The sequence below is a fragment of the Asparagus officinalis genome, chromosome 7, assembly GCF_001876935.1.
Source record: "Asparagus officinalis chromosome 7, Aspof.V1, whole genome shotgun sequence".
In the NCBI taxonomy this organism is placed as follows: Eukaryota; Viridiplantae; Streptophyta; class Magnoliopsida; order Asparagales; family Asparagaceae; genus Asparagus; species Asparagus officinalis.
In genome coordinates this window covers 35,360,393-35,388,320 of record NC_033800.1, presented here as the reverse complement: position 1 = coordinate 35,388,320, position 27,928 = coordinate 35,360,393, and the positions used below count along the sequence as shown (strand labels likewise).

The following is a 27,928-nucleotide window of genomic DNA, read 5'->3' as shown; positions in this document are numbered from 1 at the left end:
GATACTTATCAGTGAGAGGCCAAGGAATATAGGCTGACGCTTTGTCGGCAGAAGATGGTGGTGGAATATCCTAATCATCGGGATCATCGCTGTCATCACCCAAGTTGTCATCATTTTCATTACCCCCACTTTGGTCACCATCATCATCCATATCATCCTCGCCATCGCTATGGTCCATAGGCTCATCTTCGTCAACGGAAGGAAGCGTTGGTGGATCCTCGGCGATTGTAGGTTTTGATATGACCCCAGTCGTAGGGCTTAACTGCGTACTTCCTGTAGGGGGTAGCAACATAGAAGCAGAAGGAGACTTGTCTGTTATTGAATCTTACTGGGCAGCCATAGTAGGTTCTTGGACAGGAAGTATATCTTCTTCAACATGCGGGGCAATGGAGGCAGTATCACGAAGCGTGTCCTCGGGGGCGAAATCCGTACCCCCTGCAAATGATTCATCTCCACGTTCTTCTTCATCCAATGAATGTGCAGAAGAGGCAGGGCCTCTTGAAGCTGGACCAACGTTGGGAAGACCAGGCTGAGGCGAGAGTTCCATAGCAGTTGATTCTTGTTCTTCTTCTTCGGTATGCCATGCTTTTTGAGCATCCGACATAAGTTTAGAAGCAGGGGGCTCGAGCGCTAACTTCCGACGAGCTCTTTTGTCATACTTGGCTTCTTCAACCGGCCCCAGCGCCCTTTTTCCAGTGGCACTCTTACTCCGAGTCTGAACTCTTGAAAGTTCCACCTCACGAGTATCCGGCATCCTGACATCTTCGTGAACTTTCTCTGGTCATTGTTGCCGTTCTGTAGTAACCCAACTAATTAAAGCCTTAAAAAACTTGATTTATAGAGAATTTTTCCTTTAATTACAGATTAATTAACTAATTAAGGGTATTTTAGGGATTTTACCTTAACCCCTGAATAATTGCCACGTTAATAGTTGTGTGGCTAAATATTATTTGAAGATTTGGACGACACCTCTTAACGGAAGAATAAAAACAAATGAAAACAGAAAAAAATCAAAGAAAATCGCAGAAAATAAAACAAACAGAAAATATCCTCTCATTTCTTCAACCCAACCCTCTGAGAACCCAGATTGAAATTTGTGAAAAGAAATAAAAGAAGAAGAAGAGGAAGAAGGCAGTGAGAGGAAAACATAGGATTTCATCTAATAAACCCAAGGTATAAACCCTTCTCTTTTGTTGATTTCTTGTTTTAGAAGAGTAAAGTCGTTATAGAAATCTTAGTAAATCAATCAAAATAGAATGAATAAGGGAAATTAAATTGTTATGAATGTGAAATAAAGAATCTAGGGTTTGCAAATTTCTATGTTTAGGAGGCATGAAATAAACTGAAAATAAATAAATAAGCTAACCTTGTTTTTGGGGGGGGGACTTCCGCCGTCGGCCTCTCCTCGTCGTCAGCCTCTCCTCGTCACCCCGGCCATCTTGGTCGCCGGCAACCCCCCTGTCGTCGTCTTGGTGCTTTGGCGAGTCGTGAGAAAGAAAGAGACAGGGAGAGGAAGGAGGAGAGAGAGAGAGAGAGAGAAAGAGAGAGGAGAAAAACCGAAAGAAAAAGGGGAAGAGAGGGAACCAGAAAAAAAGAAGAAGAAAAAAGGAACGAAGAAGAAGGTGGGGAGGAAGATGATCTGTTGAAGTGATGTAAGGAGAGGAAAATTGCTTTAAGCCCCTGAACCATGAAATTTTTTGAAACAAACCTTATAGTTTGAAAAAGGATTAGAAAAATATTTATTAAACCCCTGCCTTTTTATTCAGTTGTAAACGAGTCCAATCTGGTGAATAAACAATAACTTCTAGACTTGATAAATTCCCTATAACCCCTGCATTATTATAAATTACTAAAAAGTCCAAAAGCTAGTATATGAGAATTTTAAATTTTTGATGAATTACTAGAGATAGCAACAAACTCATATGCACTGCATAATTTAATTATTATTGATTATATTTGAGTTTATTAGACTTTAGATTATGAATTGATTTACCTATAATATATGTTTGTTCTGAATTAATAATTAGTCATATATCTTACATTATAGGTTCTGGTTGATATTCGGGAGACTAATAGTTTTTATAGTTACTCTTTTGGTTTATGTAGGACATTTTGGTAGAAAATATGTATATATGAACCCATATACTCAGATATGTGTATGAACTAAAAAGTTAAATATTAATAATATATTTTTGGTTTGTAAATACTGACTTGTGATATTATGTTGAGTAATGATTGAGTTCCTAATTACTCAAATTGCATATATGTGATTGACTTAAGAATTTCTCCTTGTATAATAGTTGACTGAAATATTTTATTATTTATAGGAAGATATGGCTCCAGGTAATGAGCAAACCCCTCCTAATGGAGATAGGGATCTAAATCAGACAATAGGTGAAATGATGAGATCTAGAATTTCCCGTGCATCCACTTCCGGGAACCCAATAGATAACAATGCGTTGATGGATCTGCTGCAAGCAGTGACAACTGTAGTCACCAGACAACAAGATCAAATTGATCATAATCGGACAAATGGTCAAAATGAGGAGCACCCAAAATTAAGATTTATTTTCTGCGATTTTCTTTGATTTTTTTCTGTTTTCATTTGTTTTTATTCTTCCGTTAAGAGGTGCCGTCCAAATCTTCAAATAACATTTAGCCACACAACTATTAACGTGGCAATTAATCAGGGGTTATGGTAAAATCCCTAAAATACGCGCTTACGGGTGGTGGCAAATGCAGGTCAGGACGTTGGGAGAGAAAGCATACAAGTTATCATGGGAGGAGTTTAAAAAGATTTTTTATGAAAAATATTTTCCTTCAACTGTTCGCAAACAAAAAGAACAAGAGTTTCGAAAATTGGAGCAAGGTGATAAGACAGTCGCTGAATATGAAGAAGAATTCACTTATCTGTCAAAATTTGCCATTCACTTGTTGGGTAATGAGGAAGATAGAGCTCGTCGCTTCGAGGAAGGGCTTCGACCGGACATTCGGAAGACTGAAATTGATACAAAACCAAAGAATGAGGCGAGCAGCTCCTACCCAAAGAAGCGATTCTGGCAAGACAATCACAGTGGGAGAAATAAGAATTGGAGAAACAAAAAGCAGAATTTTGGACGCAGAGAAGGGCAATTTCCAAATCAGACAACTTTAAGATGTGATGTTTGTCATAAACTTGGGCATGAAGCGAAAAATTATTGGAGAAATACTGGAGCTTGTTTGAGATGTGGTCAGAAGGATCACAAAATAGCAAATTGTCCCCTACAGCAATCATCTCGGAATACCTTCCAGCCTGGCCAGTCCAGTGGTGGGAACAAGCATCCTCAAGCCAATGCCCGAGTTTATTCTCTAACTGAGAAGGAAGCAGAAGCAAACAAAGATGTGGTGATAGGTACGCTAACTTTTACGTCGGTTCATGCTCAAGTACTATTTGATTCTGGTGCATTGCATTCCTTTCAAACAAGGATGTGGTGACAGGTACGCTAACTTTTGCATCGGTTCCTGCTCGAGTACTATTTGATTCTGGTGCATCGCATTCCTTTATTGCTGCACAGTTTGTTAAGAGAAACAAATTTCCATGTGATACCCTACAACAAGAATTGCTTGTTGGTACACCTGGAGGTAGCATATTAGTATCAACTCAAGGTTGTAGGGGTAAAATTTATATTCTCGACAAGAAACTCCCCGTAGAATTAATGATGCTAGAAATGCATGATTTCGATATCATATTGGGGATGGATTGGTTATCCTTAAATCATGCTTCTATTTTATGTCGAGAAAAGAAAGTAGTATTCAAATTTCCTGGCCAACCCGAATTTTGTTTTGAGGGCGGCAAGTGTCAAGAACCCTTAAAAATTATCTCAGCCCTTAAAGCATATCGAGCGCTGAGAAATGGATGTATGGGTTATTTGGCTTCAGTTGAGATGGTTGATGATGGAAAACCAAGCTTGGAAGAAATACCAATTGTCCGAGAATTTCCAGAAGTATTTCCAGATGAACTTCCCGGAATGCCCCCAGATAGAGAAATTGAATTTTCAATTGACCTAGTACCTGGTACGAGTCCCATCTCTAAGGCTCCTTATCGAATGGCACCTGCTGAATTGAGAGAACTCAAGGTATAATTGTAAGAACTTTTAGATAAATGCTTCATTCGACCTAGTGTGTCACCCTGGGGTGCACTAGTGTTATTTGTGAAGAAGAAAGATGGAAGTATGAGATTATGTATTGACTTCCGTGAATTGAACAAAGTAACCATTCGGAACAAATATCCATTACCAAGAATTGATGATCTATTTGATCAATTACAAGGAGCTCAGGTATTTTCAAAGATTGATCTCCGTTCTGGTTACTATCAATTAAAGATTAAGCCGGAAGATGTGCCAAAGACTGCATTTCGAACCCGTTATGGTCATTATTCTTGGCAAAACCAAGACACCCCAGGGGTGTCTCGGCCTTGGCCGAGACACCCTAGGGTGTCTCGGCCATAGCCGAGACACCAAGGGGTGTCCGCACCCCTTGGTGGTCCTCTAGACCCCCTTGCCCCCTCCTAAAGCCTATAAATAGCCCCTTTGAGTGCCTTGATGAGGAGAGGAGTTTTGGAGAGCCTTGGCGAAGCCCTGCTGCAGTGAAGAGTGCCCGTGAGCTTCAACAAGAGGAGGAGTGGTCTACATCAGCCTTCATCGCCCGTCAGATCCTTAGTATTGGCCTTAGCGTTGATACTAAGAAGAGCTATTACCTCGCTTTAGCCGAGGTATACGCTTATAGCTTCTAGATCTCACGCGGATCGACGAAGCTCTGCTTCTATATCCCTCCGCGGATAGACGAAGCTCTGTCCGATTTATCCGGATCAGAAAGTTTCTAGATCTCACGCGGATCAACGAAACTCTGTCCGATTTATCCGGACCAGATCTGAGTGCCCCGGTGGTCCACGGATATCAACATCCCCGTCACAGGCAAAAGACCCACGCAAGCAAGAGATGACAAACAGATCTTGCGTTTGTTTGAAAAGAGTTGTATTTATTTTGTTTTCATTGTGTACCGGTCTTATAAAAAGGCTATCTTTTTATTTCATTGTAACGATCAAAGTTATAATGAATGCAGCAATGAATACAACAACTTTTTCCGCAAACACATACATCGATATTTATTTTTATGTGAGAAAAGCATTCTTGAATAGATGGTCCGAAACAAACATTATCCTTAATTTCGCCACCTTTTGAAGCTACTATTTCAACGCTATTGAATTTGTAATCTTTCATAATGTGAACTTACTTCATAATCACTGAGCCATGGATGTGGGTGAGCACCACAACATTAAAGACGGTCATGATCAATTTATTTGTCATGTTTTTCTCTAGTTCAAATTTAACAAAGACAGCGGGATTGCGTATAGACTCCAGCATCACTGGATACCCTCGGAGAAAAGTTAGGCTAGATTTCAGTGTCATGAAATGTCACGGTAGAACTAGTTGGTATGGGTCTGGATATCCTCTACAATCTTGATCGTAGAGAATGCCTATGTAATTAGTTAAATGGGCTAACCTTGTTGGTTTATCTCAATGGGTCCCGTAATTAAAAGTATGTTTATATTATTTAGATAATTAATATCATTCCTGGGGTCCATTGAGTCAAAAGATTTGAATAGTAAATTGTGAAGATTTTCTACAATTAAGGATGTAAAGGATCTATACCGAGTTAGTATGATCCAAAAATAAATATAGTGTGAATTTATATATATGACTGATAATTAAAAGTATGTTTATATTATTTAGATAATTAATATCATTCCTGGGGTCCATTGAGTCAAAAGATTTGAATAGTAAATTGTGAAGATTTTCTACAATTAAGGATGTAAAGGATCTATACCGAGTTAGTATGATCCAAAAATAAATATAGTGTGAATTTATATATATGACTCATAATTTGAAAAATGCTACGCACTGGGTGATCCGGACAGTTAGAAGGTTTAAATATAGCTCTTAAGGTCTTGTGTTTGATTCTAGGCCGGGTTTTTTGAAAATTTGAAAATTGGTAATCTTCAATAATATTTTATATATAGTAGTCGTTCAAATCATGGAAATTGCTGATAGGCTTTTTCGATCATTAGGTTTATTTATTGGCTTGTTGCAATTTGGTCTCTTTTTTAAAATTTTCAGTAAAATTTGTGCATTATCGCTAGTTTAGTTCTTAACACGCTCAATTACTAAACTACTCCGTGAGTGCTTGTTTTTGACTCATCTAATGTAAAGCGAGTACTTGAGAGACCAAATTACCATTATCCTGATGATTTGAGAGTCCTTCTAGTAATTTTAATGCTTAGAGGGGCTAATATCAAATTGTGAAAGATTTGAGAGATAAAATCTACAGAAACCCTTTACAGTGTGTTTGGGAGATGACTTAGGGAAGGGAAGGAAGGGGACAAGTTCCATTTCCTTCCATTCCCCTTCATTACACCCCAATTTGGGGCGTAAGATTTTGGCTCAAATCCCCCCCCCCTCCCCCCCCTCCTCTATATTCCTAAATGGAACTCGCAAACAAGATTAAAATTATATTTCTCTTCCCCTCCCCCTCTCTACCTTCCATCCAAACAAGCCATTAATATCTGGAAAGAACTGGCTGTTAGATCTAATAAAAACTTAAGATCTAAAACCATAAAACCATGATTAATTCGAAGAGATTAACAATAATCAAAAGAGCGAAAGCTTATACCTGAATCCATAGATGAAACATGAGATGAGTTTTGGATCTTCTAACCTTAGGGTTTCTCTATAACCGAATTTCTCTCTAGATGGGGGTGAAAAGAATTAGAGAATGTAACCCTAGATTAGGGACCATAACCCCTTATTTATAGATGTTGTAAATTTATAATTTGGCCCCTCAACAAATCACAATTACAATCTGGTATCTGCACATATAACCCCATGATTTATTTAAATACCCATTAACCCAAATTAATTGATCACTTTAGTGGGTTATCCTTAAAGATAGCAATACACATTGATTAATAATATGTGCCCACAAATAGATTTATTAGATTAAATCCAATACTGGCTAGCAATAATTAAATTGTATCGCATAAATTGGTCAAGATGTTCAGATTCATTCTATTTTTTCTGATGATGAAACTGAATGGGAGTTAGCGGTTGCCTATCACAATAAGCAATGAAAGATTGGTGTGGGTGGCGGTTGGGGGGGGCGGGGGCGGGCGGGCTGTTTGTGAGCGACGAGAAGCAGAAAGAAATTTAAAAATTTAAGTCGCGGGCATAGGTTGAGGACCAAACCGTATAAGATAACTGTTTCCTATTTGATATGATAGCAGATATGCAGTCGACTTGCACTCGAAAAACTTACACAGGTTGTTTGGTACCCTACAATTGTAAAATGCCAAATATTGCATGTAGCACCGATTTTTTTTACCATCAAAATTAACTACAAATTAATTAGTTTAATAATCAAACAATTGCAAGTATATGATCAAATATTTAGGACACGAATCCGAATATTTCAATGCATATTTGTATAATTGGTAACATATTCTATTGAATATAGATATTTAGTAATTATATCAATATTCAAATGGATATGGATACAAATATATTTCCGGATACAAATATTTTTTCGCACCCCCCACCCTCCATGATCCATCCAATTCATTCTAGTGTTAAATCTTTCTAGGGTCTTTATGATATCTTTTTCAATTCTTCTATATCTTTTGCTCAAAGATTAAAACAATAGCATATATATGTATCATCCATATATGTATTTAGATATTTTAGATGAGGATTCGGATGGTGAGAAATCCCGGTCTGTAATCATTTCTTGTCATATTTGATATTTAGTAACCATATTTGTATACTAATGGATTCGAGTAAGGATACATCCGTAGATTTGTAAATATATATTTTTGTACTCTTAGGGGCTGTTTGATTGCACATTTTTTGAGATAACTTTTCTCAAAACATCTGATAATGGCAACTTTGTAATTAAAAGTTTTCCAGAGATTTCTGTAAATTGTGTTTGGTTCAACAAAAAATTTACAGAAATATTTTCTATAAAATATAAAAACCTACCAAATTTTACAAAAAACAATTTCCTCTCAAAATGAGAGGAAATCACCAGAAATCTGACACATACCATATTTAATTAAAAACCTACCAAATCTTGTTATTTTCTATAAAGTTATGAGCTATTTTCTTGTTTTGAACCAAACAAACAAAGTACAAAAAACAAGAAAATTGGTACTTTTTTATTTCTCAAAACTTTTCCTATAATTTTTTTAAGAAATACAAGAAAATCATATTTTAGGTGGAAAACATTTCCTATAATTTTTAGAAATTGAACCAAACACCCCCTTAATCAGAGTAGATAGACTTTACAAGTTTGTGCTATAAAAATTTAAAGAAGATGAGAGGAATATTTTTTTTAAATGTTAAGTTATCACGGTTAATTAAAGGTAACACATTCAAATCGATGGACCTTTTAGTATAACTATTTTAAAACTACCTTTGGGAGATTTTTTTTTAATGGATATTTTTCTTTCAAAAGTCCTGTATAGAAGATTTCTACAAACAAATTCATAGAATTTCCATGAAACAATCTGTTATTCACACTGAAAATTAAACAAAATCTTGGCCTAATTTTGGAAGCTTTGTAAGTACCACTTTGGGCATAAATAACCCCGGTCCCCGGTCAATCCTTATGGTCCACCTAACGGTGAGGTGGCACGAACGCCAGAGTCAAGGGGGATTAGGTATCCATCTCAGCACGTGGGACCCCCTCAGAGCCCTCCATCCGTAACAACCGTCAGAGAGAGCGAGCCGTGCCGTCGACCTCGTTGACCCCTCCCGCACGTGCGGGAAATGCCCCGTCATCTAACGGAACGGAACGGAACGGGGAATTCCCCCCGCGGCCGCAGCAGCTAGCTGTCATGCACCCTCCGGAGCCTTTTAATTGGACCAAAACCCCTTACTTGCGAAGACTCCAAATTTCTTTTATTACACTTTCTCCTCCCTTAATTTGTTGCACCATCTCTTTCTTCTTCTCTCCTCCTCCTCCTCCTTCAGTTCCATCTCAATGGAGAGGCCAAGAGAAATGGAGTTTCTAAACCCCAACGGATTCTCCTGCCGCGATTCGAGAGATGACGACGACGAGGGTAGTATTGATCGAAAGAATGGGATTGAGGAGTTGGATTTTTTCTCAGGGAGACAGCTCAGGGAGCAGACGGCTAGGCCGGCCGGAGATGGGGATGGAGAACTAGGAGGGCATGGAGAAGGTAGTGCTCCGTCTTGTACAAGATCGAGCGTTAACGTAAGTGTGGTTGAATTAAATACGGGTTTTCTCAAGTTTTCGATCCCCCCTGAGTAATATAATTGTGTGCATATATATATATATATAGTTTTATTGGTCTTAGATTTTTAAGCTAATTATTAGTATCTGTTATGTTAATTAAGCAGATTGGACTACATCTATTAACGGGTGATTTGAAGGGTGGTCAGACTGCGGTGACAAACAAAGAGAGCCCAAAGTATGAGGTGTGCTTCATTAATTCGCATAAGGTTTTCAATTTTAGTTTTTAAATATTGTTTTATATATTTTGGGTCTTAAAAACAAGATTGGAATTTTATGTCGTTGCCCGGCTTCGATCATGATAACAGTTGTTTACACTTAAACGAGAGCTAGATCGAATGAGCGATGAGAATCTGAGGTTGAGGAGCATGTTGGATCAAGTCACAAGAAATTACAGCCTTCTTCACAATCAACTTCTTCTAATCATGCAGCAACAAGCACGTGAGGTAGGCCGGGAAGCTGGATATATACGTTTGATTATTGTGTGGAGTAGAATATTTTTGTTAGTGTTATTTTTCTTTTCTTTTATTGTTATTTTTTTTTCCTTTTTCTTTCTTTCTGTAATTAGTTTTGGGGCTGTTAGATATAACAGTTAGAAATCTGTGGGTCGATATTTTTTTCCTTTTCGAAAGATATGATATATATGGGCATATATGCACTAAAATAGGAAACAGTTAAAAGTGTTCAAGTACTCCTCACTAATTCATATTAGGAACCTAGAAGTTTTTATTTTTCTTCTTCTCAAGGGGAAAAAGGTGAAGGATTTTGAGTGAAAAAATAGGAAAGGAAGGGCCTATCTCACAATTCAAATATCTGATTGCCATATATATATTGCACTCTAATAATCAATCATCATATTGGTTAAAAAAACGGATTACTTCGCTAAAGTGACGCGCTTCACTCTCATATATAGGAAAAAGGTTTTCAAATTTGATTTGGTTTGATGTCTTTATTTACCTCAAATTTGATTGTTGTTGATTGTTGTTCTTTCATTCTTTATTCATTCTCAATCCAGGCAAAAACATTCACTAGCTCATTAAGACTTCATGTATATCATCATATCCTCTAGTGTGCTTGGTGACTTGCTAGATCTTTAATTAGATATCTGCAAAAGATCGATACTGTAATGAATAACCATGTTTTTGCAGTATATTTAGTCCTAGCTGCACCCAATTTGTGCATTAGAATTCAACAATATTTGGTTAACTGACATCTCAAACTTATCAATCAATCATCAGAAAGGCAAGAACAACACGGCAAGCCCGTCTCCGCTATCTGCACAACAATTTATGGAGCCCGCCCCGAACAAAACCCTAGCAACCGACGGAAACCCTAGGTCAACCGGCGACGATGAAGAACCACCTTCTCCCAGCAACAGCACGGGTTTGCCTTCAAGGGACCGAGGACTAGTTCCCTTCGGCAAGAGGCAGACAGGCGTTGAAATGAGCTCGCCGAGCTGGCCGGAGAGCAACAAGAGCCCAAAATTAGCTACTTCTGATCAAGTGTCCGAGCTGCCCTGCAGAAAGGCTAGAGTCTCAGTCCGTGCTAGATCGGAAGCGCCAATGGTAATTAATTAAATTATGTTACTGATGAGTGATCGGTATAACGTAACTAATTAGCTAGCTATATATTCAATTGATTTCTCTTTTGAAAAAAAGATTAATTAATTATGTTCGCGATTTAATCCAAAATCTAAATATGCATGCATATATATTAGATAAGTGATGGGTGCCAGTGGAGAAAATACGGACAGAAGATGGCGAAGGGAAACCCATGTCCGCGGGCTTACTACAGATGCACCATGGCTGTTGGATGTCCCGTCCGGAAACAGGTAATTAACTAACTTAATTTGAGAATTCTCTTGTGTCTTGCCCTTTTTTTTAATTAGAAACTATATATTTAGGGTTATGTAGTTTGTATATGTGTGTAATGTAGTAGTGTCATGAAATAAATTAGTTGTCATAACACAATTTTGAATCACCTTATTTAGCTTTTTTGGGTTGATTTCACAAAAGCCCCCAATAAATTTAATTGGGTCTTTTTTTTATGTTTAATCTTTAATAAGTTTTTGTCAAAAAAAAAAAACCCTTCAAAACTATCATCTATATATTAGCTTCGTATGGGTTAGTCCCACGCTGCAAAAAACAGTGCTTATCGGTTTATATATATATATATATATATATATATATATATATATATATATATATATATTATAGAAAACTTTCACATCAATTCTTTTATAATTTTTTACCTTAATATTAATCACTCTTTCTCCCTCCACCTCCAACCGAAGTACACGTTAGCCCAACCCTTTCATCAGCAGCAACCGGCCTCTTCATCCTCTTCTCCCAGATCGTCGGCAATCATCTTCCTTCTCTCCGTTCTCTCTCTAAATATATTGGAAAATTAATTAACTTCATTAGGCTGCCGTTTAGTTATGACTTATATAATATATATATATATATATAATATATATATATATATATATATATATTATATATAAATATATATTATATATATATATATATATATATATATATATATATAATATATATATATATATATATATATATTATATTATATTATATTATATATATGCCACGCAAATCATTAACTTTAAATACCAAAAAGGAGGGTCAAGCTGTAGAAAGAAATTTGAGTTTGGAGAGACTGAAGGAGAAGTATGATGTAAAATACAATAACTTGAAGAAGTCAAAGAGCTAGTAGAAGAAAATTTTCCATGAAAAATCTATAGTACTCATCGAAAACTACGAAATCTGGTACCAAATTACCCTTTTTCTAGACTTTAAATACCAAAAAGATATCAGTATTATTTTAAATTAATATCAAAATGATAAGTGAGGTTTATTTTAAATATCAATGTGATAATTAGCACAAACGTAATTAAATGTGCTAAAGTTTCTCATTGTACCATCATCATTTTACAAAGTTTTTGCTGTATGATTAATTCAACGTCTTTGAAACAAGAAACCAGTATAAAGATAAGATTAAACAAATAGATATTAAAGGAGAAACAACAAAAATAGATCTAGAAGAGAAAAGTAAGAGAGAGGAATGAGAAAACTGAAAATAAAATAAAATAAAATACTGATGGTTTTGGATTGGGTCTCGATATATAAGAGACATGACCATTATACATATTAGCTGAAATTTTATAAAGGAGATGAGGATACAATGGAAAACTTTGACTGTTTCATGGGTTTGAAACAACGAATTCTAAAGGACCTACTTGATACAGCTAATGAGACTCTAGAAACTTATTTAACACGTGTTTTGGAAGAACTTATTTTTGAAAGGGATAATTCAGAAAACCCCCATTAAATTTAGAGGCTGTTGCAAATAATCCTCTCAACTATTTTAATTCTATCCCTCCTCAAACTTTGGGGATGTTATAGATAACCCCTTCAACTTTTTTTATTCCACTAAAATCCCTAGACTTTAGGATATCTCACTGTTGGGAAATACCCGGGGCTACGCTAAACCCCTAAAACAGCTAGAAACGCAGTATGAAGAAAAATACACCAAGATTTACGAGGTTCGGCAAACTTGCCTACGTCCTCAAGAGCCACATAATTAATTTCTTATTAATCAACAAGAAATTACAATACAAGAGCAGATCTCAGACTTAAGATCTCTCAAAATGCAAGTCAACACTGTAGGTACGATATTGATTCCCCCTCTTTAATAAATCCCCCTCAATAAATTCCCCTCTTCTTGAGTTCCCTTCCTCAAAATCTCGTGAGCTGAAGGAGAAAGAAGAGAGATCACGAGAGAGTAGAGAGAGAGAGAGCTGCCGCCTGAGGGAAAATCTCGAGAGAGAGAGAGAGAGAGAGAGAGAGAGAAGAAGAAGAAGAAGTCGCACAGAGGAGAGGAGATATGGGTTCCTTTTATAAGGGAACCCTAATCGACAGGCTGGCGACAGGCTGTCGCCAGATACCACTCGAGCTCGCTTACGGAGTCCCGCTCAAGCTCGCCTGAACCAATTCCCGAGCTCGCCTGAACCAATTTTTGAGCTCATCTTCTTTGTGTATAAAGCCGTCAAACTTTCTGTACAACTTCCTTGGTGCTTGTTTCAGGTCATACAAGCTCTTTTTGGGTCTACACAGTATGTTCTTCTTCTTTTCTTCCGAGAAACCTTCTAGCAGGTGCATGTATATCTCCTCTTCTAGATCTCTGTGAAGAAACACCGTCTTCACATCCAACTACTCGAGATAAAGATCTTCAATAGCTACAATACTCATCATTGTCCTAATAGTATTGAGCTTCACCACTGGAGAAAAATTATCGGTGTAGTCAATTCCTTCCTTCTGCTGGAATCCTTTGATAACTAGCCGAGCTTTATATCTTCTGGAGTCATCCTTCTCCTCTTTTACCCAGTACACTCATTTATTATGGAGTGTCTTCTTACACGTGGGCAACTCAGCTAGTTTCCACGTATGGTTTGACATGAGAGACTTCATCTCATCTTTCTGAAAGGCCCTAGAGGGGGTGAATAGAGTTTATGGATGAATAAAATGCAATTAAAAGTAATTCCAACAAACCACACACAAAATGAAATGCAATGATAATAAAAAGAGAGTAAAGATAGAGATAGTTAGCCAATTGATGGCGCGCTATGTGTTCACGAGGTTCGGTCCGCTGACCTACGTCCCCGCTCCCCACTCTCGAGGAGAAATCCATTACACATCCGGTTTGAAAGCCGGAACTTCTTCTACACAACAAACTACTCCGAGATCTCACAACCACACAGTAGATCTTCACGAGATCAAGCTCACAATAGTCACAATTCGAAGAAAAACTCTCTCTTTACAGTAGTCCTATGGCAAGAGGAGAGATTACAATTGAAGTTTGGGATGTGAACTTAGAAATAGTGAAAGCAAATGAAAGTTGAAGCTCTTTTGAAAACAATAAACTTAAACTCAAGTAATTTGCAATGAAAGCTTGGTACTTGTAGGCGTCAAAAAATGCTAATAGATATTCCAAGCATAGAGAAGATCACTCAAAAATTCACAAGAAAGGATTTCATACTGTTTTGGAAAAAATCAAAACAAGTATGAACTGTCTCGCCAGCGAGGCAGTCTTTGCTGTCTCGCCAGCGAGACAGTCTTTGCTGTCTCGCCAGCGAGATAGTGTTGAAATAGTCAAAACTACATTTGTAACTGCCCTACACGTGTCCATTAACTGCCAAGGGACGTGGGAAACATCATGGGCGAAAATCACGTGGATAACTGCCAAAATAACGGAGTTTGAAACGTGGGAGAACAGTTACAGCGAGAAACTGCCATTTTCCGAGACAGCATTTACTGTCTCGCTGAGCGAGACAGCAAATTTACTGTCTCGCGGGTCGAGACAGCAAACGCTGTCTCGCCCAGCGAGACAGTAAACACTGTCTCGCCGTACTGACTTCTTCGATTGTTAAGTTTTTGCAGTTACTGACCCTTGAGGCTATAAATACCCCCCTAGGGTCACTTCTGACGAGGATCGAGCATTTGTTAGAGCATTCCAGAGCAGAGAGAGCAGAGATTTGAGTTCTTTTCTTGCAACGCCTTGAAATTAAGCTTCGACTTGATTTTAAGAAGAACGACTATCTTACTTCGATAAGATATCGTTTCAATTTCTACTTCGATAACGAAGTTAGAATCATAAGCCCCCTCTTCACGATCTGTGAATCGGCGGTCCACGAACCAAAGCGTTCCCGGCACAGGCAAAGTCCCACGAAAACGAGAATTGATAGACGATTTTCGTGTTTGTTTCTCAAGAGTTTTAATTTTTGTTTTGTTGTGTAGAAAAAGTCTTATAAAAAGATTATTCTTTCGAATTTGTTGTAATCGAACAAAGTTATAATGAATTCCACAGCAGCGACTTTTGAACCAAACAGTACTAAGGTAGATGGGGTTGTTAGGTATTTATAAGGAGAGAATACTGCAACCAAAACCCCAAAAAACCAGACAGAATCCTAAGAAAATTGGATTTCTGAAACTATACAAATATAGCCGTTACAATACCCATCAGTCGACTGACGGGAAGCATCAGTCGACTGGTGAGCTGAATGTTGTATACGATATCTAGCTCATCAGTAGACTAATGATCATTTCAGTCGATCGAAACAGAACAGAGAGCAAAATAATGATTCCAGGGACTTTCATCAGTCGACACATTGGTCGACTGACTTCATCAGTCGACTAGTCAGTTGACTGATAATATGTTATCAGCCTGAATCGATTTCGAAATTAAATTTCAATGCTCTCTAAAAAATAGTAAATAAATTCTAAAAAATGTAAAACTTTGTAAATAGTTTATAAACATTTTGACAAACTTTTTTGAAAAGGAATTTTGTAAAAATGTCCTCGTATTTGTGAAAATCATCAATTTAGCAAAAGTATCAAAATACAAATTTTGAAAATGTGCAAGTGTGTTATCCCATGAGCTTCAAATGTAATCAATAAACTTCTTGCCTATATTCTAGCACTAGAGAGAAAATAAAAGTAGCAAATATCTCTCGCATAGAAATACATTTCTTGAGTCTTGATATTGCTTTTGAGTTGATGAAGTTTCTTATTGCATATGGTATTCTTGATAAACATTGCTTTATCACTTTGCCTCCACCTCCTTTAGATATCGTCGTTGTAGCTCATATTCTATCCAATCCTTCATATATGATGCTAATGAATTGTAATCTACAATATAGATCAATACACAATTAGCACCAATAATGGTGTTTGTAAATCATCATCAAAATAAAGGACCTAACAATATCTTCCTTTTTGATGATGACAAACAACCATTATACGAGAGCAAATAAAATAGATTATTTGGCTTATAGATAGTTGCTCCCCTATCTATAAGGCTCCCCCTTTCTATGTGCACAAATGAGGAGATTTCTCTCCCCCTTTGTCACCATCAAAAATGGGGTAATGAAGCATAAAGACACATGCTAAAGAAATCACACAATGCACCTCAAGTGTTGGCCTACCCGTGTCTCCCTCAAGTGTTAGGAATTACAACCTACCACTACGCATTACCATCTACCCCACTCCTCTTGGGACGACCCCGGTCTCTCACCTTTACACTCCTCTTGGTACATATGTGAGCTTGAGCATGATATGACATTGAAGGAACAAGAAAGAAAATATGGATATGACAATAGAAGAGCAAGGAAACCAAGAAAACAAAATGTCAAAAAGAAATTATTTTTAAAGAATGCACATGCCCAATTCATTCCTAATGCGGTAAAAAATCAACTTCACAAAAGGGTTTGGTAAAAATGTCCGCTAATTGAGATTTGGTGTCAATATAAACAAGAGAAACATTTTTCTGTTCAACATGGTCACGCAAGAAGTAATGCCGTACATCTATATGTTTGGTTCTAGAATGCAAAACCAAATTTTTGAAAATATTTATAGCACTTGTATTATCACAAAAAATCTTTGTATCATGAAAGTGTAAATCAAAATCAATCAAATATTATTTCATCCATAAAAGTTGTGCACAACATAAGTCGGCGGTAATGTACTCCGCTTCCGTAGTGGACAAGGCAACATAGTTTTGTTTCTTGGATGCCCAAGATACAAGTGAGTTACCCAAAAATTGATAAGTACCACTCGTACTTTTGCGGTCTACCCTACAACCGATAAAGTCGGCATCACAATAACCACAAAGATCAAAAGAAGTATTTTTTGGATAGAATAAACCAAGTTCTAAGGTGCCATTAATGTATTTGATAATACTTTTAACCACAATCAAATGAGATTTTTTAGGAGAAGCTTAAAAACGTGTACATGCACAAACACTAAACATAATATCCGGCCTACTAGCGGTGAGATAAAGGAGACTATCTATCATACCTAGATATAGCTTTTGGTCTACCTTTTTACCATTATCATCCGCATCCAACTTGATGGTAGTGCTCATAGGAGTTGAGGCACGTTTTGAGCTTTCCATCCCGAATTTTTTCACTAATTCCGTAGTGTATTTGCTTAGTGATACGAATATGTTATCATTGGATTGTTTAATTTGAAGGCCGAGAAAGAAGATGAGCTCTCCCATCATACTCATCTCAAATTGATCTTACATTACTTTAGAGAATTCCTTGCACAAAGATTCATTAGTGGCACAAAAAATAATATTATCCACATAAATTTGAACTAAAATAAAATCATTTTTTCTTTTTCTAACAAAAAGTGTATTATCAATAGTTCCTTTTGTAAAGCCATTTTTAATGAGAAAACTTGAGAGGCGAGCATACCAAGCTCTAGGAGCTTGTTTTAATCTATATAAAGTTTTTTGAACCTGGTATACATGATTTGGAAAAGATGAATCAATGAAGCTGGAGGATTGCTCAACATAAACCTCTTCTTCAATAAAACCATTTAAGAAAACACTTTTGACATCCATTTGAAATAATTTAAAACTTGCAAAGGCTAAAAATATTCTAATAGATTCCAATCTTACAACCGATGTAAAAGTTTTATCATAGTCTATACGCTCCTCTTGATTGTATCATTGGACAACCAAACAAGCTTTATTTCTAGTGACTATGCTAAATTCATCAAGCTTATTTCTAAAAACACATTTAGTTCCAATAATAGAAGTGTTATTTGGTCCAGGAACTAATTTTCAAACATTGTTTCTTTAAAAATTATTTAATTCTTCATGCATAGATTAAACCCAAAACTCATCTTTCAAAGCATACGTTTGGGTTCTATTTGGGATAGAAATGCTACATTACCACATTCGCTCATAGCTTTTGAGCGAGTCAAGACGCCTTTGGATGGGATCCCTATAATTTGGTCTTTAGGATGATCCGGTGCAAACTTCTAATCTTTAGGGAGTTCTTCTTGATTTTGGGATGATCCGGTGCAAACTTCTAATCTTTAGGGAGTTCTTCTTGATTTTGTTCATTATTGCTCTCCCCATCATTTGGTTCTTCCGTTGAGGGTTTAGGGAGTTCTTCTTGATTTTGTTCATTATTGCTCTCCCCATCATTTGGTTCTTCCGTTGAGGGTTTATCCTTTAGTTGCAAAAGTTCCATTTGTTCCTCAATCGCATCATACTCCCTAGGCAAATCATCTTGAAAAGCAATATTAGATTTATCAAAAGTAACGTTTATAGACTCTTCAACAATGAGAGTTCGTTTGTTAAAAACCCTATAAGCCTTACTTATAGGAGCATATCCCAAAAATATACCAATATCAATTTTATAGAATCAAACTTATCATGATGATCTTTAGTATTTAAGACAAAATATTTACAACCAAAAATACGAAAATATCCAATTTGTGGGGTTTTGTCATTTAAGACAAAATATTTACAACCAAAAATACGAAAATATCCAATTTGTGGGGTTTTGTCATAAAGAAGTTCATAAGGAGTTTTTATCCAATTTGTGGGGTTTTGTCATAAAGAAGTTCATAAGGAGTTTTCTTGAGAGAGGGTCTAATTAAAGCACGACCTAAAACATGGCAAGCCGTGTTAACGGCTTCCGTCCAAAAATATTTTGGCAAATCATAAGAATTTAGCATTGTGCGTGTCATCTCTTGTATGGTTCTATTTTTTTGTTCAACAACATCATTTTGTTGAGGTGTCTTAGGAGCAGAAAACACATGAGTTATACCACGATGAGCACAAAAATCATTAAGGAATTTGTTTTGAAACTCTCCACCATTATCACTTCTAATTTTAACAATTTTTAAATCCTTTTCATTTTCAATTCTTTTTACAAAAAGAGAAAACTCTTTAAAGCATTCATCTTTACTAGCAAGAAAAATCACCCATGTAATACGAGAAAAATCATCAACAATAACAAAAACATATATAGTGTTTTCCTCCTAGAGAGGCAACACGTATGGGACCAAAGATATCAAGATGCAATAATTGCAAAGGTTTAGAAGTGGATATATTATTTATGAATTTGAAGGAAGTCTTAGTTTGTTTACCTTTAGCACATTCCTTACAAGTAGAATCCTTAACATAAGATAGATTTGGTAGCCCTCTTACTAAATTCTTCTTGGATAACTTAGATATAAGCTTCATGTTAGCATGTCCAAGTCTCTTGTGCCAAATCCAAGGATTCCCATCTACCACGGCAATGTATTTTACATCTTGATCTAAAAGCTCATTCATCTCAAAAACATAAATATTAGACCTTCTAAAAGCAACAAAAATGGTTTTGTCATTTTTACTAACAACACATTTTTCCGGTTTAAAAATGATGTTAAAGCTTTTGTCACTTAATTGACTAATGCTAAGAAGATTATGATTTAAACCTTTAACAAAAAAATATCTTCAATTACGGGAGATGGTTTCTTACCAATAGAACTGATTCCTATGATTTTACCTTTCTTGCCGTCACCAAAGGAGACATTGCCTCATTCAATCCTTGATAGGGTTGCAAATAATTCCTTATTGCCCGTCATGTGATGAGAGCAATCACTATCAAGGTATCACAACTCCTTACGTCTTATACGAAACGTTTCCTATATAAATAAGTTGTAGAACCTTTAGGTACCTAAGCTTTGGGTCCTTGAATGTTAATATTTTTGGTACCCTTGGGTACCCACATTAGCTCATAATGATCAATATTATTTTTAATTCTATAATGAGTAGAAATATGATCATGTTTCATGCAATATGTGCACAAAAATTTTTTCTTATATGTAGGAGCATGAGATTGATGATACCATTTTCTATCCACATGATGATGACTTGAATAACCGTGATTAGACTTAATTTTATTGTTTTCAATTTCTAATCATTCAACCTTAGATCTTAGTTGCTTGTTTTCAAACTCTAGATCTCCTATCATTTTATCTTTTAAAGCAAGAGATGATTGTAGTTGCTCAAACTTAGAATCACAAGAAACATGTAATTTTTTGAATATCTTTTAAAGCAAGAGATGATTGTAGTTGCTCAAACTTAGAATCACAAGAAACATGTAATTTTTTGAATGAAGAATATTCTTTGCTCAAACTTAGAATCACAAGAAACATGTAATTTTTTGAATGAAGAATATTCTTTTGCTAATTTTTTACACTCAAAATTTAATTCTTTTAAGGCTGCTTCTAGTTCATATTACATATAAATAGATTCACTTTCGGTTTTGGATTGTACATCATCTTCATGAGCCATAAAACAAATGTTTGGGTCATGAAGAGCAATCTTGGCGCCCTCATCATCGCTATCTGAATCGCTTGGTTCGGATTCATCCCAATCGGTATACATTGCCTTCTTCTTCTTGTATTTCAAATACTTCTCCTTGAGCTTGGGACAATTCTTGGCTAGGTGACCCGGTTCGTTGCATTCAAAATATTTACCTATACGAGGAGAAAAATTGTTGTTAGATCGATTAATGAAAACTTTGTTCATTTTAATTAGTCTTGATATTCTTCTAGAGAGATGTGTCATTTCTCTAGAAACATCAACTTCACTATCCGAGGAAGATGAATCATCAATTTCTCCCTTGAGCGCAATGGACTTTGATTTTTGGGGTGGCTCCTCGGTTGCTTTTGTGGAGCTTCTTCCTTCTCCTTGACCTTCTTTTCATGGACATTGAGTTTGCCAATAAGTCCATCAAGAGTGAAAGTTGAGAGATCATGAGCTTTTTCGATGGCCGTAGCTTTAGGTTCCCAAGCTGGCGTCAAAGAGCGAAGAATTTTATAACACATCTCTTGATTTTCCAAGACCTTGTCAAGACCATGCAATTCATTTATAATGTTAGTGAACCGAGATCTCTTGATTTTCCAAGACCTTGTCAAGACCATGCAATTCATTTATAATGTTAGTGAACCGAGAAAACATAGAGTCAATAGATTCACTTGGAAGCATTTTAAATAGTTCATAATCATCCATAAGTCCACTAATCTTAGACTCCTTCACTTGGGGGTTCTCTCATGGGTAATGCATAACTTCACCCAAATCTCGTGTGCAGTTGCACACGTTGAAACTCTCTTGTACTCATTGGGGGTAAGACAACAAATTAGTGCATTCATGGCCTTGATATTAAGGTTGGCTTGAGTCATCTCATCCTCGGTCATTTTATCACCAGACTTCTTAACATATTTCTTTTCTATGATATCTAGAATGTCAAGGTCAATGCATTGTAAATAAATTCTTATCCTACCTTTCCAATATGCTAAGTTGATATCAGTGAAGAGAGGTGGTCTAGTGGTGGATTGTCCTTTTAGCATATGCATGTTCATTGAAGCCTCTATAATGATCTTTTCTCTAAGGGTTTTAATCCTAATAAAAGTAGAGACATTGCTCTCATGCCAATTGAAAGGCCCTAGAGGAGAGGTGAATAAGGTTTATGGATAAATAAAATGCAATTAAAAGTAATTCTAACAAACCACACATAAAATGAAATGCAATGATAATAAAAAGAGAGTAGAGATAGAGATAGTTAGTCAATTGATGACGCACGATGTGTTCACGAGGTTCGGTCCGCTGACCTACATCCCCACTCTCCACTCTCGAGGAGAAATCCACTACACACCCGGTTTGGAAGTCGGAACTTCTTCTACACAATAATCTCCTCCGAGATCTCACAACCACACAGTAGATCTCCACGAGATCAAGCTCACAATAGTCACAATTCGAAGAAAAACTCTCTCTTTACAGTAGCCCTATGACAAGAGAAGAGATTATAATTGAAGCTTGGGATGTGAACTTAGAAATAGTAAAAGCAAATGAAAGTTGAAGCTCTTTTGAAAACAATAAACTTAAACTCAAGTAATTTGCAATGAAAGCTTTTGAAAACAATAAACTTAAACTCAAGTAATTTGCAATGAAAGCTTGGTACTGAGGTAGATGGGGTTGTTAGGTATTTATAAGTAATTTGCAATGAAAGCTTGGTACTGAGGTAGATGGGGTTGTTAGGTATTTATAAGGAGAGAATACTATAGCCAAAACCCCAAAGAACTAGACATAATCCCAAGAAAATCGCATTTCTGAATCTGTATAAATATAACCATTGTAGTACCCATCAGTCGACTAACAGGAAGCATCAGTCGAGTGATGAGCTGAACGTTGTATACGATATCCAGCTCATCAGTCGACTGATGATCATTTCAGTCAACTGACGATCTCGTCAGTCGACTGGTCAGTCGACCAAAACAGAACATAGAGAAAAATGATGATTCCAGGTACTTTTATCAGTCGACACATCGGTTGACTGACTTCATCAGTCATTGGTCAGTCGACTGATAACATGTTATCAGCCTGAATCGATTTTAAAATTAAATTTCAATGCTCTATAAAAAATAGTAAATAAATTCCAAAAAATATGAAACTTTGTAAACAGTTTATAAACATTTTGACAAACTTGTTTGAAAAGGAATTTTGCAAAAATGTCCTCGTATTTGTGAAAATCATCAATTTAGCAAAAGTGTCAAAATATGAGTTTTGAAAATATGCAAGTGTGTTATCCTATGAGCTTCAAATGTAATCAATAAACTTCTTGCCTATATTCTAGCACTAGAGAGAAAATAAAAGTAGCAAATATCTCTCACATAGAAATATATTTCTTGGGTCTTGATATTACTTTTGAGTTGATAAAGCTTCTTATTGCATATGTTGTTCTTAATAAACATTGCTTCATTACTTTGCCTCCACCTCCTTCAGATATCGTCGTTGTAGCTCATATTCCATCCAATCCTCCATATATGATGCTAATGAATTATAATCTATAATATAGCTCAATACACAATTAGCACCAATAATGGTGTTTGTAAATCATCATCAAAATAAAGGACCTAACACTTTCATGGCAAGCTCCCACTTGCTCACATCTTCATATTGACAAGCTTCATCATAGCTTTTAGGCTCCCCTCCATCTGTCAGCAACATCTAATTCATGTAACTGTTGTTAGGAACAAGAGGACAAGAAGATCTTCTTAATATCGGAGCTGGTGCGTCGTGCTCTTGCGCACCGTTCTGTCCAACATGCTCTTATGGCTAAGGACCTTCTACATTAGGTTCTTCCGAGAGGTTACTCGAGACATTATCTATATCTACAAATGTTGACTCGCTCTCCTTTGAGTCACTGACATCTGTCTTGTGCATGTCCTTGTACATCAAATTCTCGTTGAATATCACATCTCTGCTGCAGTTCACTTTCTTATTTTTGTTATCCCAAATACAATAGCTGAACTCATCTTCACCATAGCTAATGAAAATGCATTTTTAGACTTGGGATCAAACTTATTCCTGCCTTGATCACTAATATGCACATAAGCTACACAACCGAAAACTTTAAGATGTGAGAATTTTACCTCCTTTCCACACCATACCTCTTCTGGTATTCTATGCTCCAATAGAACCGATAGACATTGATTGATCAAGTAATCTACTGTGTTGACTGCTTCTACCCAGAACTACTTTGGTAGACTAACTGCTTCTGAATGCTTCTGGCTCTCTATGTCAATGTTCTATTCATGCACTCAGCTACACCATTTTGCTAAGGCATGCCAAGCACAATTCTCTCCATTCTTATCTTGTGTTCATAGCAAAACTTTTTGAATCCGGTGTCTTCATACTCACCGTCATTGTCAGTCTTGAGCTTCTTTATTCTTAGGTCGGTCTCATTCTCGACCATGGCTTTCCATCTCCTAAAAGCCTCAAATACTTCTGACTTATGCTTCAGAAAGTAGACCCACACTTTCTGAGAGTGATCGTCGATAAAAGTCATAAAGTAGTGTTTACCACCAATGAACGTGGTGGTTGTTGGTCCCCAAACATCTGAGTGAAAGAGCTCTAGCTTCTCCTTCCTAGGGGGTCTGTCACTTGTCTGAAAGCTGATTCTTTTCTGCTTTTCAAATATACATTCTTCACACATATCAATCTTAACTGATTGTAAACCTGAGAGTTTTTCCTTTGTGTGCATAATCGTCATTCTATTTTCACTCATATGACCGAGTCTCTGGTGCCACAGACTTTAAAGTCTCATTGTCTACTGTAACTGAGATCAAACAAGGTGCACCTACTGTCATATACATTGTACCAATCTTCCTACCTCGGGTAATTGTCATTGCGCCTTTTAAAATCCTATAATCATTATCATGAAAAGTCATAGTGTAGCCTTCACTAACCAACTGGCTTACGGATATTAAGTTCTTTCTCAAGTTGGAAATATGTCTGACATCCTTCGGCTTCTATGCTGACCTATTTAACTTAATCTTTACTACACCTTTGCTAATAATGACACATGGTTGATCATCATCAAAGTATACATTTTCAAGGTTTCCGGGGATATACTTCTCGAGGAATTCTTTCTGAGAAGTAGCATGAAATGATGCTCCAGAGTCCAACACTCAAGACTCCTCCTTGCTCTCCAAAGAGCATATCAATGCATCATCTCCTTCTGAGGTGGATGTAATATTTGTATCTGCCTTTGCCTCCCACTTCTTATGTGCACTCTTGCACTGATTCTTGTAGTGCCCGGTTTTCCCACACTTCCAACACTCGATAGCCTTCGAGCTGTTGGGATTCCTGGATTTGGACCTTCTGCCCTCTGGTTGAATTTTTACCTCTTGACTCTGTATGCAATACTAAAGAGGTTATAGCTTTACCCAACTCTCTCCGTCGGATCTCCTCACTGAGAACCAGATCACGAACGTCATCGAACTTTAACTTATTGCTTCCCGATGAACTACTCACAACTATATTGTAGCGTTCCAGCTTTCTTGTAGGGAAGACAACAGTATCAACGCTCGTACTTCTTCATCAAACTTTATATCAACTAAACTCAATTGGGTTATGACTGTATTGAGTTCATTAAGATGATGTGCTACCGATGCACCTTCTGTCATTCGCAGATTGAATAACCGCCTCATCAAATAAACTTTATTTGAGGCTGATGGCTTCTCATACATATTTGAGAGTGTTGCCATAAGACTCGTCGTGGTTTTTTCCTTTGCACTGTTAAAAGTAACATTGCGGGTTAACATCAAACGAATAACCCTGAGGGCCTTTCTGTCTAGAAGATTCCAATCTTCTTCCTTCGTACCTGTCGGCTTCTTCCCTGAGAAAGGTTGATATAGATTTTTCTGATACAGATAATCCTCTATCTGTATTTTTTATAATCCAAAATTTGATCCATCAAACTTCTCTAATCTCACATTTCCTTCATCTGCGGCCATCGCTCCCATTTGAATCAGACTTCTTCTAAATCATTTCAGGCTCTGATACCAGTTATTAGGAATACCTAGGGCTACGCTAAACCCTTAAAACAATGAGAAACACAGTATAGAGAAAAGTACACTAAGATTTACGAGGTTCGGCAAACTTGCCTACGTCTTCGGGAGCCACACAATTAATTTCTTATTAATCAACAAGAAATTACAATACAAGAGTAGATCTCAAACTTGAGATCTCTCAAAATACAAGTTAACAATGTAGCTGCAGTGTTGACTCCCCCTCTTTAATAAATTCCCCTCAATAAATTCCCCTCTTCTTTAATACTCTTCCTCAAAATCTTGTGAGCTGAAGGAGAAAGAAGAGAGATCACGAGAGAGCTATCGCCAAAGGGAAAATCGCGAGAGAGAGAAGAAGCCGCACAGAGGAGAGGAGCTTTGGGTTCCCTTTTATAAGGGAACCCTAATCGATAGGCTGACGATAGGCTGGAGACAGCCATGTACGGAGTCGTGCTCCGACCCCGCCTACTCCGACCCCGCCTGCGATGGCCCTGAGATCGCCTGAATCAATTCTCGAGCTCGCATGCAACAAGTCGACATCACCTCGACGTTGCCTGTGATGCGTCACCTCATCATCGAGATCACCTGCAAGGGGTCGCTTCGAGCTCGTCGTCGACCTCGCCGGATTTGCGTCGACGTCGCCTGAGCTCGCCTCGACTTCGAGCTCGTCGCCTAAAGGGTTGATCTACACCCAAACCAACACTCTCAAAACCCTCCCAAGCTTTAAGCTTTTTTCACTGGAATCCCTATCCATAATTGGTAAATTACAAAAAATATTCTAAGGAAAAAAGACTCTACGTTAGGAGGATATGTAATGTACTTTCTATCAATGGAAAATGACTAAATTGGTCAGAGGGTTCCTCTCCAAACCATCTTTAGATATTTTCCAATCACAAGCAGGGGTTTCCAATAAGAAAAGTTTAAAGTTCAAGGAGGTTTGGTGAGACACCAAAAAACTTAGGGAGTTCAGTCAAATAAAAATAGTTTGATGGGGCTATAACAACAACACCAAATTTCAGGGGGTCTTCTCGAATTAAAAAGGCTGAGGGGTGTTATATGCAGCACACCCCAAAGTTTAGGGGTTCTTTTTGTAATTAATCCTCTTTGAAAAGCAGAATCTTGGGGAGAAATATTAGAAAATCCCAAATCAATTTGGAGAAAATATAAGACATTCAAATTTAATAGAAAGAACCTTAATTTATTTTAATGACAGCTATTTTTTCATTCTCTCCTCTGCTAATTAGTCCTAGATTCTACCCTAAAACTAATAAAATCAATGATTTACTGTTAATGGAAGAAAGAGTAGTATTCTAATTAAGAACATCACATTTTATTTTAATAGAAAAAAGAAAGGGAAAAACATAAACATTGTTTAATGTCATATTATCAGAATCACTCCTACAGAAATAGATTAATTTACACCATAAATAGAAGACTGAAATTTCCAAACTAACCCTAACCACACTCGAGAATGGTATAGGTTGTACATTTTTATGAGCATGTTCTGATATAGAATCTGCATTTTGTTTGATGCATACTGCTCACTTTCAAATGTACTTTTGCATAATAATTGCGCTACGCATGACAACCACGGCTACAAGGTGTGCAGAGACAAGAGCCTCCTAATAACAACTACGCAAGGCATCCACAACCACCCCGCCCTCGGCCCGCCGCGCATGGCCGCACACCCGCGCGGACCTCATGCTCCTCCCGCCCTCAGCAAAGACTCCTCCACTCCCCTCCTCCTCCTCCGTCCTATTCCCCTCCGGTATCTCCACGCGTTCGCCGCCGCCTCCTCCTCCGTGCACCCTCTCCGCCCCCTCCGCCGTTCCCCACCATTCACCCCGACCTCACTCAGACCCCGAAATCCCAGCCCGTTCCTCAGCCCGGGCGCGGGGACACCCACGCGCCCATTTGCCGTTGATGAGGGGACCCGCAGCCAGCGTCAGGGGGACGGTCGGGATGCGAGACAGGTGAGCTCGGCGATCACTTGGATCCCAGCGCTTTACCGTGGCGTTGGCTTGCGAGCCAAATATCGTCTTATCTATGCGCGAGGCGCGGTACGCAAACAGTGGCGGCGTAATGCTGACTGCTGGCCTGCGTCTCCGCTGTTTCCGCAGTCTTGCACCACTTTTTCTACTAATTAAATACACTGACAGAGATATACGATTAATATGGTATAGTATTGTAATTAAGAACATATGTTGCGTTGATAGTATATGAATATTAAGTTTTTTTCCCCTTCTTGTAAATAACAATATATATAGAGGATGATGAATAAGAAGAGGTAGAGAGTTATATCGTGGTCTCTCTATTGAGGCAAGCAACAACACGAGAGGTTTGTGTACCTTATAATTTGATTGTGCGTGTTAGAG

The 27,928-nt window shown here is 37.3% G+C and overlaps 2 protein-coding genes across 2 annotated transcripts; both read left to right on the top strand.

The window, feature by feature from the left end:
- Positions 2,737-4,121, top strand: LOC109846955. Its single transcript, XM_020416195.1, has 2 exons — positions 2,737-3,391; positions 3,478-4,121. The coding sequence occupies exons 1-2, from the start codon at positions 2,737-2,739 to the stop codon at positions 4,119-4,121; spliced, it is 1,299 nt and encodes a 432-aa protein (XP_020271784.1).
- On the top strand, positions 9,001-27,736 carry LOC109846954 (probable WRKY transcription factor 31). Its single transcript, XM_020416194.1, has 7 exons — positions 9,001-9,306; positions 9,453-9,530; positions 9,654-9,791; positions 10,584-10,910; positions 11,063-11,176; positions 27,155-27,526; positions 27,713-27,736. The coding sequence occupies exons 1-7, from the start codon at positions 9,073-9,075 to the stop codon at positions 27,734-27,736; spliced, it is 1,287 nt and encodes a 428-aa protein (XP_020271783.1). The 5' UTR covers positions 9,001-9,072.